The sequence below is a fragment of the Melanotaenia boesemani genome, chromosome 2 (genome assembly GCF_017639745.1).
Source record: "Melanotaenia boesemani isolate fMelBoe1 chromosome 2, fMelBoe1.pri, whole genome shotgun sequence".
Lineage (NCBI taxonomy): Eukaryota > Metazoa > Chordata > Actinopteri > Atheriniformes > Melanotaeniidae > Melanotaenia > Melanotaenia boesemani.
In genome coordinates, this window is record NC_055683.1 from 34,296,666 (window position 1) to 34,311,113 (window position 14,448).

Here is a 14,448-nt window from a genome sequence, read left to right on the forward strand (position 1 = left end):
GTCAGAGACTTCATGATGTCAGGGGCAGGAAATCAGTTACTGAGGGTGTAAAAAAAGAATCCCTCAACAGGTTCTTTGTAAGTTTTGGTTTTATAAAAGTCAAAGAGGCACCTAAGTGATATCTCATTATAATGATCATGATGGGTACCATTCAGGACATGAAACAGTTCTGCAACAGCTCTTTGCTTTTGATTGGAGCATTTCAAAGCTGCAAAAAGAGCCAGATTATGATGCTGTAGTATAGTGATCTGGCTCAAGATTTCTGAGTTAGCATTTTTTATACTACACCCACACTACAGACTCAAAGTTAGTTTATTTTTGGCCTTTAATTGTGCCATTTTGACCCTTAAATGGCACTAAATAATTGAATTGACTATTTAAATTTATATTATACATGCTCTATTGATAAATTATTAAAAAAGCTTTGGGATGCGTCATTGTAAAAAAAAAGCTATTTTTGACAGTATTGACAGATCAAAGAATTTTTATTGAAAAATACTGAATTGGTATATAAGTAAAAGATGCTTAGAGTTTAAAAAATAATAATAATGTGGCCTAATTAAATAAAGTATTGTAGTAGTGTTTTGAACTCTCCTAGCACTGTGTGAACAAATAGAAACTGCCTTTTTTGCCGAGTTAAAAATGATTAAAAGTTATTCAGGAAGAGAATATAAAATATAAATGATGATTTTTACAACACTGCATCTCAAAGCTTCACCTGAAAAGATAGTTGATCATCACTGGCTTATATATTAGTAAGGAATAATAAGGAAATAAGGAAATGAATAGCAAATTATATGTTTGATGTATGTCTATGATACTCAGTATGATGTTTGTCTAACCAGCAAGTTTTATTCTTGTTAAGTAGGAGGACATGTCAGTGAAGCCAGACAAAACTCCTCATGAGACCTCCACATAGTCATCACTTCTGACTGGTAGTCATCAGCTCAGGGTCTTTGTTAATCCTGATCAGGACAGAGCCGACAGAGAGACGAAACAGCAGCTCCGAGGCAGGAAAGAAAAAAACAGAAACCGGTCATTTTACTGCACACACAAGCCATAACCGAAACTAAGAGCTCTCTGGGGGGGTTAGATTACTGAGAGGCAGCAAAGAAGAGGGCAGCCGAGGAAGCCCAGGAAACAAAACCTTTAGCCTCTGTGTTTACGATGCATGTCACATAAACGACAATGACCTAAAAAAATTTTTTGGTAGTGAAGATGATATGAGGTGTCGTTAAAAAATAAATAAATAAAAAAGAAAAAAAAACTATATCTGTATGATAAATCTGCGGGGAGGGTGGAGAGGGGGAGACAGGGGATCAATTTGTAAAATGTGTGTATTTTTTTCAGTTGTATTTTTTATTTTTTACAATAACTATTTATTTTCTTCAGGTATGTATTGGATAAATGTATGTAAATGTTCTGTTCCTTCTTTACTTCATTTGAACTCGTTTTAAAGTAAATATGAAACATTTTAAAAAAAAGGTCATTCCAATACGCTAATGTATGTGTACATTTTGAGAACAAATTGTGCAATGATTTAACAGATTTCCATGATTCAAGTGATAGTAATATAAATTGAAAATATCATCTGGAAAATAAAAAGGAAAATAATGATGATGGAAATGGTGATGTAAAATAAAAATAATAAAGCAATCCACATGGATCTGCTAGTCATCGTACATTTTTTGTTTTTTGTTATTTTTTTCCTTTAAACATTTTTAAAAAAATACTTGCATAAAGCATTGCAAAATACAGCATTTCACTGCAATATTAATGTATATTTAATTTCCTTTCAGAGGCGATATAATTTTTTTTAAAGCTCTATTGTATTAATTTTACAAATACAATCACTCACACACACACACATATACTCTCTTTCTCTCTCTCTCTATATATATGTGTGTGTGTGTGTATAAACATATATATAAACATATATATATGTCCTAAAATCTAGATGTTCTGTCTTAGAAGGTGTCATTTATATACATTTATATATGTTACCCTTTTCTCCGTATGTGCCCTAGCCTGGCCTTCCCATAAAAATTTTTTTTACATTCGCCCCTGATATGTAACTTTACTTGTATGGCTATTTTTATGAAAAGTTCTGAATATTTCCTTGGCTGTTGATGTAAAATGTTTCCCCATACATAATTTTACCAGCAGATTACTAGCGTACAATACTGACGTTTCCCTGTTGTGCTTTGAGAATTAACCCTGCATGTTCATACATGAAAACAACTAATACAAAGATCCTTTATTATCATGTTTGGCAGGTCAACTGAACAAACAAGCAGATTGTAGCTTCTTTAGATCATTTATAATTTACAAATCACATGGTTTTAGATTTATGAGCCACAATTATCAAAGTATCCTGCCAAAAATCGTTCGCCTGACTGACACTGTGTTAAAACGTGCCAATGCTGTAATCACATGGAATACATTTCCATTGCTGCAGCATTCATCCACACTGTAGAGTAGTCGGAGCAGTGAAAAGAAACCTCAGTAGGTGGCGCTCCTTGCTTTTACAACTCGAGAGGAGAAAAGGCTGGAATTATCATCAGACACTGAAGATACTGACTACTGCATGAACACGTCTTCTATAAATACACACTGATATACATAGCTTCATATATAAAGGTATACTGGTGTCATATTATACACACATATAAAGGAATATATTAATATGAAAGACATACACATGCTTACATACTAATCAAAAATAACTTAGATAATGAAAGATAGATTATAGACAAAAACAGTACTTATTGTAAAATCTCTGTGTAACAATTTCCCTAAGATCTAGTATTGAGGTCTTCTTGTTTTTTTTTTTTTTTATTCTATTTGCAATAGTCATCTGAAGCTGTGGTGGAGGGAGGGATAGACCGAGAGGCATGTGGACAAAGAGTGGACGAGCTTTCAACATGTCTCTGGAAACCCACGCCAGCAAGGGAAAGTGCTCTGATGTCACAGCTGATCTGCTCTGTGTCACTTTCTACATCCTGCAATCTATCGCTGTCCTCCTCCCTCCCATCCGTCTTAGCCTCTTCCCTTCTTCGGCATGACCCTCCTCCCCTGATTTGTTCTGGACAGCAGCACGCATACGCAGGACGAGTCTATTCGGATCCACCTCCATCCGGTTTTGTTGTTTGCATCTTTGGTGAGTGCTCGGACGAATGACTTCTTGGGTTTACACTCGCTCACCCACTGTTTTTTATCTACGCCTAAGCATCCGGCCCCGGCTAAGCCGGTGGCCACGGGTCTCACCACCGCCCCCTTTGTCCTATTGCTATCACTGTGCTGCTGCTCCGCCTGGACGCAGCGGGTCTCAAAAAAGAACTGTTTGATAGGTCCTGCCTGCGTCTGGATTTCCTTTAAGACAGTGACATTCTTTCCTTCTGAGTCGGTGGCGGTCTCTTTGTCAGTAACCCAAACACTTACTGACTCACATACAGACTTCTCCCCTCGCCTTCTGTCCATCAAGTGTGAGCGTTTGTCTCTTTTAACATGATGGACAGCCTCCTTACTGTTTACTTTGGAGTAACTCCTGTCAATTGCGTGGTCGCCATGACCCTCGATGTGTCCGTAAGTGTCTTCCTGTTCTTCTCTATTCCCATCTTCCTCCAGCAGGCCACTCTCCAACATGAGCAGTAAGGGTGGGTCTTCTGGGGGCAAAGAGGAAGGTGAGAACAGAACTCGAGGATGTGCGTTCAGAAACAGCTCGTTTCCTTCCAGGAGGCTGTCCATTCTCACCCTTTGTCCTGCCCCCATGTTCAGACTCTCTTCAGTTGGACCAGTTCTGGTCCCCAGTGTCCCCTGGCTCTTTGTCATGATTGTCGGTGCATGTCTCAGATCCTCTGAAGATTGTGATGGTTCTGGTTTTCCTTGACCCTTTAATATAGTAGCAGGACTAACAAAATCATGGTTTTGTACTGTGGAGTCTTGAGAAGTGTCCTTAGAAAAGTCTACATATTTAGAGTAATCTTGCCTGCTTCTGCTGTTAGCTTTATAGTCATTTGGTAGGAAATTATCCTCAGAAATGTCCTCAGTCCTGAAAGCTCCTTCTTCAGCAGGAATGACACCAGTTTTGTCATCTCTGTCTGAGTTGAGTTGTGATTGGTAGGTTATTTGATTCTCCAGTTTGAATGTGGAAGTCTGTGCATAATCCTTTTGGTTGTGGAGGTTCTGTCTGTTGTGGTCCGTTTGTGAGGCATTTCCTCTGAGGTTGTAGTCCACAGGAGGGGTTGCGAGGCCAACTGCTGGGTCCCGACGTTGCTCTCTGTGGTGGTCAGAGTCAGGCTGTGTGATCGTTACAGCAGCGCTGGACACTGGGTTGTGAGGGAAGGGCAGGGCCGAGGCAATCACCATGGCAACCAGGGGAAGCCAGTGCATCACTCCCAAGACGTATCAGCTGGTGGTTAAAAGACAGCAGGAACAGAGGAGAAAATGTTATTCTTTTTATAGAACGCAAATTGTGGCTTTTATAGTCAAAGTGCCCCAATTAAAATATAAAAAGAAGCGGTTTTACTGGTGGCCCACAGCTTTATGACCGGGGCGCTCTAATTGCTGAGGTATGACTTTGTAATCTTGGCAGAACTCATGGAAAATTAGAACCAAGCACAGAGAAGTTTGCTTTGTTTCTTCATGTAAAGTTAAACAACGAATGTTGCAGATTCTGCCGTCTGAGGAGTTGACCTTCGAATGGAGACACTGCCAACCTGGTACGTATGTAAGCAAGTCAGAAACTTTAACAACTGAAGTAAATGAAAGAAAAATCATTTATCTTGTTTTGATTCTTAAAGCTTCTCTAAGCTTTAGGAATCTGAGAGTCTTAATAAATCTCCAGCAATTTGCAATATATCGAGTAAAGACACAGTTCCTACAGTAAGGCATGCAATTCTTGCAGAGATAAACCTCAGGTATTCTTTCTAATCTAATATGGGGGTGAATTTGTTTTCCCTGGAAAAGTGAAAAAGCTGGTGCATTAGACTGTCTAGAGTTACAGCTATGGAGCGATCACTACTGTAAACACCCTACTTGCCATAACTTGCATCATCCAAACGGTGAGCTGCTTCTAATTACAAAAGGATTAGGTTTACTTTTTGTGTAACAAAATGATGAAACAAATACTGTAGATAATCCTCAAAGAAATGAAACAGAAAAAAATAGATGACATTTAGATTTTCAGGGACATTAAACTTTGTTACTAAAATGTGTCAAGAATGTTCGTAAGAGGCCATTAAAAGTGATTCTGATTAATTTGCCTCCCCATTTCTTCAATTTCACTTATTTTTAAGCAAAAACTAAATATTATTTGCATCTAAATAAATTAAAATGATAAGTTTAGACTTATTAGAATGAATTGGAAAATGATGCAAGTTGTACTTTTCTGCTATTCAGTGTAATGACTAGTGTAAAGGTTATAATAACAGTTACACACATGTACAAAAATGTAAACATGTCCTGCCATAGAGAAATCTTTTCACATTTATCATTTTTATCATCTCTGACGTTGCGTGGATGAAACTAAAAGCAGAGATGATTCATCTGTGTTCGCCCTCTGACTAACAAGACAAATATTCCAGTCACCCATCCTTGTGGCAGGTACATTGTGCTAGCGTTTAACTAGCTTATAGGCGGCTTCACAGCAGACATAAGATTTTGTTATTTGTTTCAAAGAAGAAAGAAGGTTACTTGGAAAGAGTTAAAATAGGCGGAATGATCAGAATGTCAGAGATGCAGAGTTACTGGCAAGGCTTATTCGTAGTTTCCTCAAGCAGTGAGAGGTAAAACAAAAAAGATTACACAGAGCAGATTTAAGATGAGTGTGAAAAAGTAGTCGTCATGGATGTGTGGGTTTCTTTGAGGTGTCATGTTTGTGTTTGCCTTCATGGGTGCGTTACAGTGACTGAGCAGATGTGTCATCGGTGGGTATCGTTGAGTGTGCATGAACAAAAAAAAAAAAAAAAAAAATGAAATCCCCTCTGTGACAGGAGCTGCACTCAGTGGGGGCCACACCCCTGGACACAATGCAGCTGGAGAGGAGCAGCAAGGTTTGGTTAACACATCAGTCATGAATCCACCTCAGGTACTTTGAGTGCCTTTTCATGCACATGATAAATCACATCAACGTGTGCAGCATCCTGTTTGTTCAAGCTATCGATTCATGTTCAGAGCAGGCCAAATTTTTTCTATGAAGCTACAAACAATTCCACAAATTAAAGCCCAGGAGATTAGCCAAAACTGAACAACTGCAGATGCTTTCCTACCCCACGCAACACAGGCAGGCAGACTGTCTACAGTAAGTGGTGTTTTTGTAAGACAGCAGCTCTTCGTCGCCATGCTCCATTTGCTACAATGACACGCATCATTTGCTTGCAAGGCTAGACGAGGACCACGACGTTCTTCCACCCTCTGGACCAAACCCAAGCACTCTCAATAAACTCACATTTACCTCCCTATCTGTCTGAAAAGGAAAACTCCACCCAAGTCTGCACTTGTATTAATCCCAATCTTCGTAGCTAGAAATTCTTTCAAATGAGAAGAGGAAGAATACCCTGAAACCACATTACATGGGCTAAATAAACAGGAGGAAACCAGCCACATTATGCAAAAATCCATGAATAAACAGGCTGAATAAACCATGACATTAACCCAATGGCCGTCATCAGCTACAGCGATCTGTGCCTTAACACTGATGATGACTGCTTATCAATTAGATAACTCCAAAGAAAAACCAATTAACTGTAGAGGTGCAACTTTCTTCTAAAAGATCTTCTGTTAGGAGCACGAGCATTTTAAGTGGCAGCTTGAAGCAGGTCCATTTTGCATTGAAATATGTTTTTAATCTTCTATGATACACTATCTAATACTGAATACCTTTTATTTCTTTTATTTTACTTGATTACTTGGGAAAAAAAAAAAAAACAAAAACCCATTGTAATTCATTTTGGAGCTGAGTCTTTTTCGTTTGCTTTGTGTCAACCGATTTAACATTAGGTTTTATGCCTTTTATAGATCAAGGAAATATAATAAAAATCTTTTTTTTGTTATACCAATGTTCAAAAACTAAGGCTTTTTACAGTTATCATGAGCTTGAAGTGAAGATATTCAACTTTTAATCCCCAGAAATTATAATAAATGAACCTGTTTTTGATAATAATAATATTTTTTTAAAAAAGCAAATAACAATTATTTTCATATTATAAGTCTCATTCAACACCTGGCAGACTGGTCTAATTGCTGTCTTGAGTGCTGTCACTGACCTACAAGGATGTAGTCCTGATGAACAGGAGGAATGGGAGGGATTAGGGTACGGAGTGCCTTTTGCTGCAAGTTGTGCCCCCAGGAAACAGATGTAATAATGCAAATCCACACCTTGCAGTGGCTACTGTGTTATTAGGCAGTTTACAACGTAATCCCTCTCATGCATGGCTAATGTCAGGCACATCAACCTGACAGAGACGTAATTCATTCTGTTAATGTTGGGACTGCGCCCCGTCCCGGCTTAATCCTGCCTCTTTGAAGTTGTGTAACCCACAAAGTGACAGGAGTGGAATATGTCTGAAGGTGGCTGACATGAGGAAGTTTCCCTGAAAACTGTTTCCACCACCAGTTGCATCTTTGTACAGCCAGTTTTGATCAGGCTGAAAGGCTGTGACATGGTAAAAATGTGCAGGCACATGTTTATTCTCTCTATTGCCATCTCTGTAGGTAATGTTAAAGCAGAGGCTTCGTGTGTGCTCATTTACAGCAGCCTTGCTGCCCCACTGTGCAAACAGCTAATTAATTCCAGCTCTATGATTGTTTCATACCATGCTAGGCCTACAGGATTCAGCCCCCTCCCCTCTAATTTAGGCTCCATGTATCCACTTATATAATTTGATTTCCTTTCTGATGAAGAAGAAACTTTGAATAAAACAGTCCAAGAAAGCTGTGAGTAATGCATTTTTATATTCTTTGGGATGTGTTTGCTTGCATTTTTGCCAAATTACCACCCACTGTGTCTATTTAGTCCCTTTATCTGTTTACAACATGGCATTAAGAGATCAGCTGCGGGCATGTTTCATAGGGCAACTTGTGTGATCTACCTGTGTGTTTGGTGTGGTGATCAGTAGCGCTCACCTCACCTGAGTGACTGCCAAGGTAAACAAAGTATGAAATTGCCTACAACTGAAGGACTGCCAAGATAAATAAAGAATAAGTGTGTGGTAAGTGCCTGAAACTTTTGCAGAAAAGAAAAGAGTCAAACCTACGTAAAACTTCCAATAAAATTAGAAATATATATTTATAAATATATAACAAAAGTATGCAACTTTGCATGTATGAAACAAGCTTAAACCATTAAAAATAGTTTGTAAACCCAAAATGTTTAATAAACGTGCTAACTAAAACGGCTTTTTAGTTATTCTTATGAAGTTACATCATTTCTTCTCTCAAGAGAAAACATTAAGGGCAATAAATATTGGCTTATATCAAATCTGACATACTTAATACGTATTTAGTGAGCAGAGTTTACGGCCTGTATATGATTTAAAGCCATACCTTTTAGGTGAGATCCGGACCCCTCGTCCTTCCAGCTGACACCACATTGATTATAGAGTCCTTTCGCCAGTTACTCAACTGGTTTTAAAAGTAATAAGTTTGCACTGTAATACGCCTACAACCAAACTAATCAGAAACATTTCTTTCTCTTTTTGATAGTCCGTGACATTGCATGCACCCCTATAATAAGACGAGGGGTTAAAAAAAGGAAACTAAAGTAGCTTCAAACCAGAAGTCTCTCCTGTCCCGGGAGCGCTTTCACTGGGAGAAAAAAATGCTGCGTATAATAAGCCCACAAAACGTTCAAAATGTAAGAGCGCCTCAAAACATAGATATCCCATCCAGTTGGTACTCATCCAAGGCGGGGCACAGAAAGACTATATTCCTATCTCCGTTCACATATATGAACGAGTGGAGCGGTGGAGAAGCTGAACAAATGTTTTATGTTCTGAACTCCGCCTGGCTGGAACGCGAAAAGTCGCGCTAAACTGTTAAGCTAACACGAGTTAGAAATAATCTTCCGGTTGTTATTTTCAAAATAAATTCTCCATAAGGACTCTTAATACTAATTAACTGTTGGAGACTCGACCGCACTTTTATTTTCAACATAAAAATGTTCATTTCCGGTAAAAAAAAAAAAACTAACGTTAACTTGTGCTAAATTCACAGAGCAAACAACTCCGGTTTCTCAAAAGAAGCGCAGAAACAAGGTGAGGTTAGCAAGCTAAGACGAAATGTACATTAAACATATACTATTTATAGAAGCAGACCCCATTTTTAAACTGAAGCACAATATATAAAACAAGTACGTAAATCTAATTTAGCAAAGGTAACTAATTTACTTCCAATCAAGAATTCAAATATTTACGTGGATGTGCGTGACTGAGACATTTGTAAAGCCCCCCTTACTTTCCCACTTTCCCATCCAGTGCTAATATACTAAAGCAGAGCTGGCATGGATCCACGTACTTATTATGGTCACGTAACACTGCAAATTAATACAAACACGCTGTAACTAAGCTGTATGACGTGATTATTCAAAGTTTTCGTCTTCATGTTCAACGAGGTGTAACATGATTTGGCACAGTCAAACCCGAGGATGTAATCTTGTTTTAATGCCAAATCCGAATCCGAATCAGAATGCGTCCTGATTGCTCGTGCCAGATTTTCTTTTGGTATGTAGAGTTTTGCAGATTAGGTTTGTGACTTATTGATTTTTACAGACATGTATAAGAACAGTTATGGGAAGTGTAAAATGAGATAGAAGAAAAGTACATACTCTGTCAGACTTGTTGGAAAAATGTAAGTATACACTCGGTCTATAATTTAATGCGTTCATTTCAGCAGGGGTGGACTCAGGCGTTTCAAGTCCCTGAGTGGAAAAAGAAAATTGTGCCTGTTTGAATTTGTGCCATAACAAGTGCTGTAATGCAGTTGCACTTTTTGGCCCAAGACAAATTTCCTTTGGGGCAATAAAGTTGATCTTATATTATCTAATGCATCATGGTGGGCATATACAGTATATACATACTGCTCGAAAAACAAAGAGAACACTAAAATAACACACCCTAGATTTGAATAAATTAAATGTTCTTATTAAACACTTTGTTCTTTACATAGTTGAATGTGCTGACAACAAAATCACACAAGAATTATCAAAGAAAATCAAATTTATTAACCCATGGAGGTCTGATTTTGGAGTCACACTCAAAATTAAAGTAGAAAAATGCACTACAGGCTGATCCAACTTTGATGTAATGTCCTTAAAATAAGTCAAAATGAGGCTCAGTAGTGTGTGTGGCCTCTACGTGCCTGTATGACCTCCCTACAACACCTGGGCATACTCCTGATGAGGTGGTGGATGGTTTCCTGAGGGATCTCCTCCCAGACCTGGACTAAAGAATCCGCCAACTCCTGGACAGTCTGTGGTGCAACGTGGTGTTGGTGGATGGAGCGAGACATGATGTCCCAGATGTGCTCAATTGGATTCAGGTCTGTGGAACGGGCGGGCTGGTCCATAGCATCAATGCCTTCGTCTTGCAGGAACTGCTGACACATTCCAGCCACATGTGGTCTAGCACCATCATGTTGTCTCACAAGGGGTCTGAGGATCTCATCTCGGTACCTAATGGCAGTCAGGCTACCTCTGGCGAGCACATGAAGGGCTGTGTGGCTCCCCAAAGAAATGTTACCCCACACCACTACTGACCCACTGCCAAACCGGTTTTGCTGGAGGATGTTGCAGGCAGCAGAACGTTCTTTACGGCGTCACATGTGCTCAGTGTGAACCTGCTTTCATCTGTGAAGAGCACAGGGCCCTCATATCACGCACATGGAGTCTGTTTCTGACTGTTTGAGCAGACACATGCACATTTGTGGCCTGCTGGAGGTCATGTTGCAGGGCTCTGCCAGTGCTCCTCCTGTTCCTTCTTGCACAAAGGCTGAGGTAGCGGTCCTGCTGCTGGGTTGTTGCCCTCCTATGGCCTCCTCCACGTCTCCTGACATACTGGCCTGTCTCCTGGTAGCGCCTCCATGCTCTGGACACAACGCTGACAGACACAGCAAACCTTCTTGCCACAGCTCGTATTGATGTGCCGTCCTGGATGAGCTGCACTACCTGAGCCACTTGTGTGGGTTGTGGACTCCGTCTCATGCTACCACTAGAGTGAAAGCACCGCCAGCATTAAAAAGTGACCAAAACATCAGCCAGAAAGCAGGAACTGAGAAGTGGTCTGTGGTCACCTGTGGTTCAGCAGTGAAATTGATTGTCAATCAGTGTTTCTTCCTAAGTGGACAGTTTGATTTCACAGAAGTGTGATTGACTTGGAGTTGTATTGTAATAAAAAGCACGGTCAGCATCTTATTGAAAACATTTAATGAAAACATTAAACAAAACATTTGCTTATCTTAAACATTCCTGTTTCTGATTTAGCTTTACTCAGACTGGGAAGTAGCTTTTGACACAGAATTTAAAATGTGAACTAGCCTGTAATCTGTCCAAAATGGAACTGGATTGAGTTGTATAGATCTATGGCCAATCAGAACAACAGATTATTTTACATATGCTGAACCATATGCCTTAAAAGCTCTGCAGTCATATCTACCCTAGACCAAATTAGATAAATGGTTGCTGGGGCGAGTTTGTTTGGAAAACTGTTTGAAAGGGAGGAGCTCCAGATGCATTCTGCCGGATCAAATGAAAAATGAGCTCTTAGAATCTTCTGGTTTCCAGGTTACGAAATATTACTCCACCAGAAATGTTTTATATGGATATTTTAAGAATATATATTAACTTATGTGTCTCAGGTCTCATCCCAGATGTCAGCAGCAGGGATTTTAATATATTCCATGAAGTCAGTTGAGGCTGAATGTGAAAAATAAAAAAGCTATTTATTGTTACTCCAGGCAAAGTTGCACATTTTTATCATACTGTGCTTCTGCACTTGTTGCCTTTTTTATAATCTGATAATTATGCATGTTTTTATACACGTCTAAATCTGTAATAAATAACAATGTTGCAACTTTATGCAATTTGATTAAAAGTCAGTGCATAAATAGGCATGCATGTGTTGGTAGGATTGTTACAAACAGGTCAGTGCTGCTTTAAAGTTAAAAGGTTGAAGCCGTTAACTGGCTGCTCTGTGCACCCACATGTCTTTGGGGGAAAAGTCAGGTCTATGGAGGACACATAGTCGAGCAGACAGTTCAACGGGTCCTCAATGCTGCACAAACCAGACGAGGGTTCACTGTTATTGAGCCGCAAGAATAGCGCGTCCACTAAGCCTCCCCACCTTGAATGGCCTTGTTGAAAAGGAGAGCTATAAACTGGTGGATGAGCAGAGAAGGGGAAAAAACTTTGCTCCCCCCCCCTCCTGCCTCCTCCTTTTCTCTCTCACTCTCTCACATGCTATCTTTTTCTTTCCTTTACCAAGTAGTGGTTTCCATCTCACCAAACCTCTTTCCCTCTGAATGTTTAAAAAGATGAAAGGATAAGGAAAAGAATGGAGACAAAAGAGTGTGGGCTTGTGTTACAACCCTGCCCCTGAGAGACTGCTCATGAAAGAGTTTGGGGATGGGAGAGATAGGGACCAGAGAGGAGACGCAGAAAGAGACGGGGAATCATGAAAAGAGGGTTTTCAAGCCGCTAAAACGGGTCACTTCTGTATAGAGGGACAGACTAAAGTGCAGTCTTCACTAAGGAATGGAGACATTTAACACTGTCAATACCCTCAGATGGAAGGAAGCGTTGATATACCTGCACTCATTGACTGATTGCACAAACACACACACAGTCATATACACTCTGTCTTTCTCAACTCTGTTGATCTCATCCATACTCATGCAGTGGAAGCAGCCAAATTTCAAAGAATCTTTTACCATGATTATCTTTACCGCCAACAAAAAAAAAACATACGTGCACACAAATACACACTCGTTGATGGTATTCCTCCCTTTTGGCATTTACCATCAGTCACTTAAAATCCTTACAAGCCTCCAGCCATTCTCTCTATCTCCGTCTTTGTCTGAACTTGCCCTGCATGCACTTAAATATTTTCACTTCAGGGAGATTCAGTGGAAGTTTTGAGTGAAAGAGAGCAGGAGAAAGTTTTTGGTTGTGAACAGGAATGACGGTTAATCAGAGGTGACATTTGAATGGGCAGGGACGAGTTTTCTTACATTTTTTTTACCCTTTTGCTCCCCTCTCGCTGTGTGAATGCATCTTAAACCTACAAAAGCAACCGCAACTATTTCACCTTCAACAAGATGAAGTGTTTTATTTAAGACAGTTATTCACAGAACAAGTTTTACTTCATACTGTTACAGCAACATGTCATTTAAAGATTTCCTAAATCCTACAGTAATCAAAATCACAATGCTTGACTGTCAATACAAAGCAGCACCTTTCTAATTTTATGATTTAAACAGATTTGTGGACTCATAAAAGAGTTATTTTTTAAAAATTTAAACCAAGCATTAAGGGTGGCATTACAAAGGCATTAAGATGATGGCATGTAAATTGTCCCGCAGGTTTGAGAAAACATGCAAAAATACATCAAAGCAGTGGCTAAACTCAGAATGGTCTGCTAAGACATTTTCTAGAGATTCTTTGAAGCATATTTATGAACTTTGCAAAAAAATAAAAAATAAAATCAGCCAAAGCCTCCAAGATTACAATGAGATTTGGATTTTAAAAAAGGGAAAAGCCTCACCTTCTTCGAAGCCCATCATTAACATTACAGCAGAACCATTATTTAGTCTTGAACCTGCCACACCACACCATTGTCCTTGAGCAGAGGTTTTAAAGTTTAAGTTATGTAGTGCATCTTTATTATGTAAATTTAGCAAAGAAATATAACTAACTTAAGATAGAAAAATAATACTTAAGTATCAAGACAAGCCTTATATCCATGAAGCTCCTCTTAGCAAAGAAAATTTGTTTGACACAACACGGCAGCCAAATCATTATTCTGCTTACTGGACAAGTTAAAAAATAAAAAATAAAGCAAATTTCCATTCAGCAGGAGTCAAGATTAAAGGCAGCTCATATTTTTCACATACATATCACAGCATAGGGTGTGAGAAGAATGTAAGAATCATATTTAATCATATTTAAAATAAGAACTGTAGATAAATAATACATATAAATATTATACATGTGTGTACAAGTATATACACATACAAGTAGTTTTTTATTTATCATGTTCAGAAATTAAATTCTTCTTTTCGACGACTCAGGGCAGCATTGTGTTTGAATGTAATCACATATTATTTAATATACTTGTGCTCAAAACCAGCTGTACATGAAACATTTTAATTCTACTGAGTTTTGCTTCTTTTAACACACTTTGACAGAAAAATGGGTGGAAGACTGTTCGATGGGGGGACAGAGCAGGATCAGCTCTG

General features: G+C 39.0%; 1 protein-coding gene across 1 annotated transcript; it reads right to left on the reverse strand.

Moving 5' to 3' along the window:
• Positions 1–2,242: 2,242 nt before the first annotated feature.
• On the reverse strand, positions 2,243–9,020 carry LOC121633739. The gene is made up of 2 exons (XM_041975948.1): positions 8,545–9,020; positions 2,243–4,411 (listed from the first exon to the last, which is right to left on the reverse strand). Exon 2 carries the CDS (start codon positions 4,390–4,392, stop codon positions 3,040–3,042), a length of 1,353 nt encoding a protein of 450 aa, XP_041831882.1. The 5' UTR covers positions 4,393–4,411; positions 8,545–9,020; the 3' UTR covers positions 2,243–3,039.
• Positions 9,021–14,448: the final 5,428 nt, after the last annotated feature.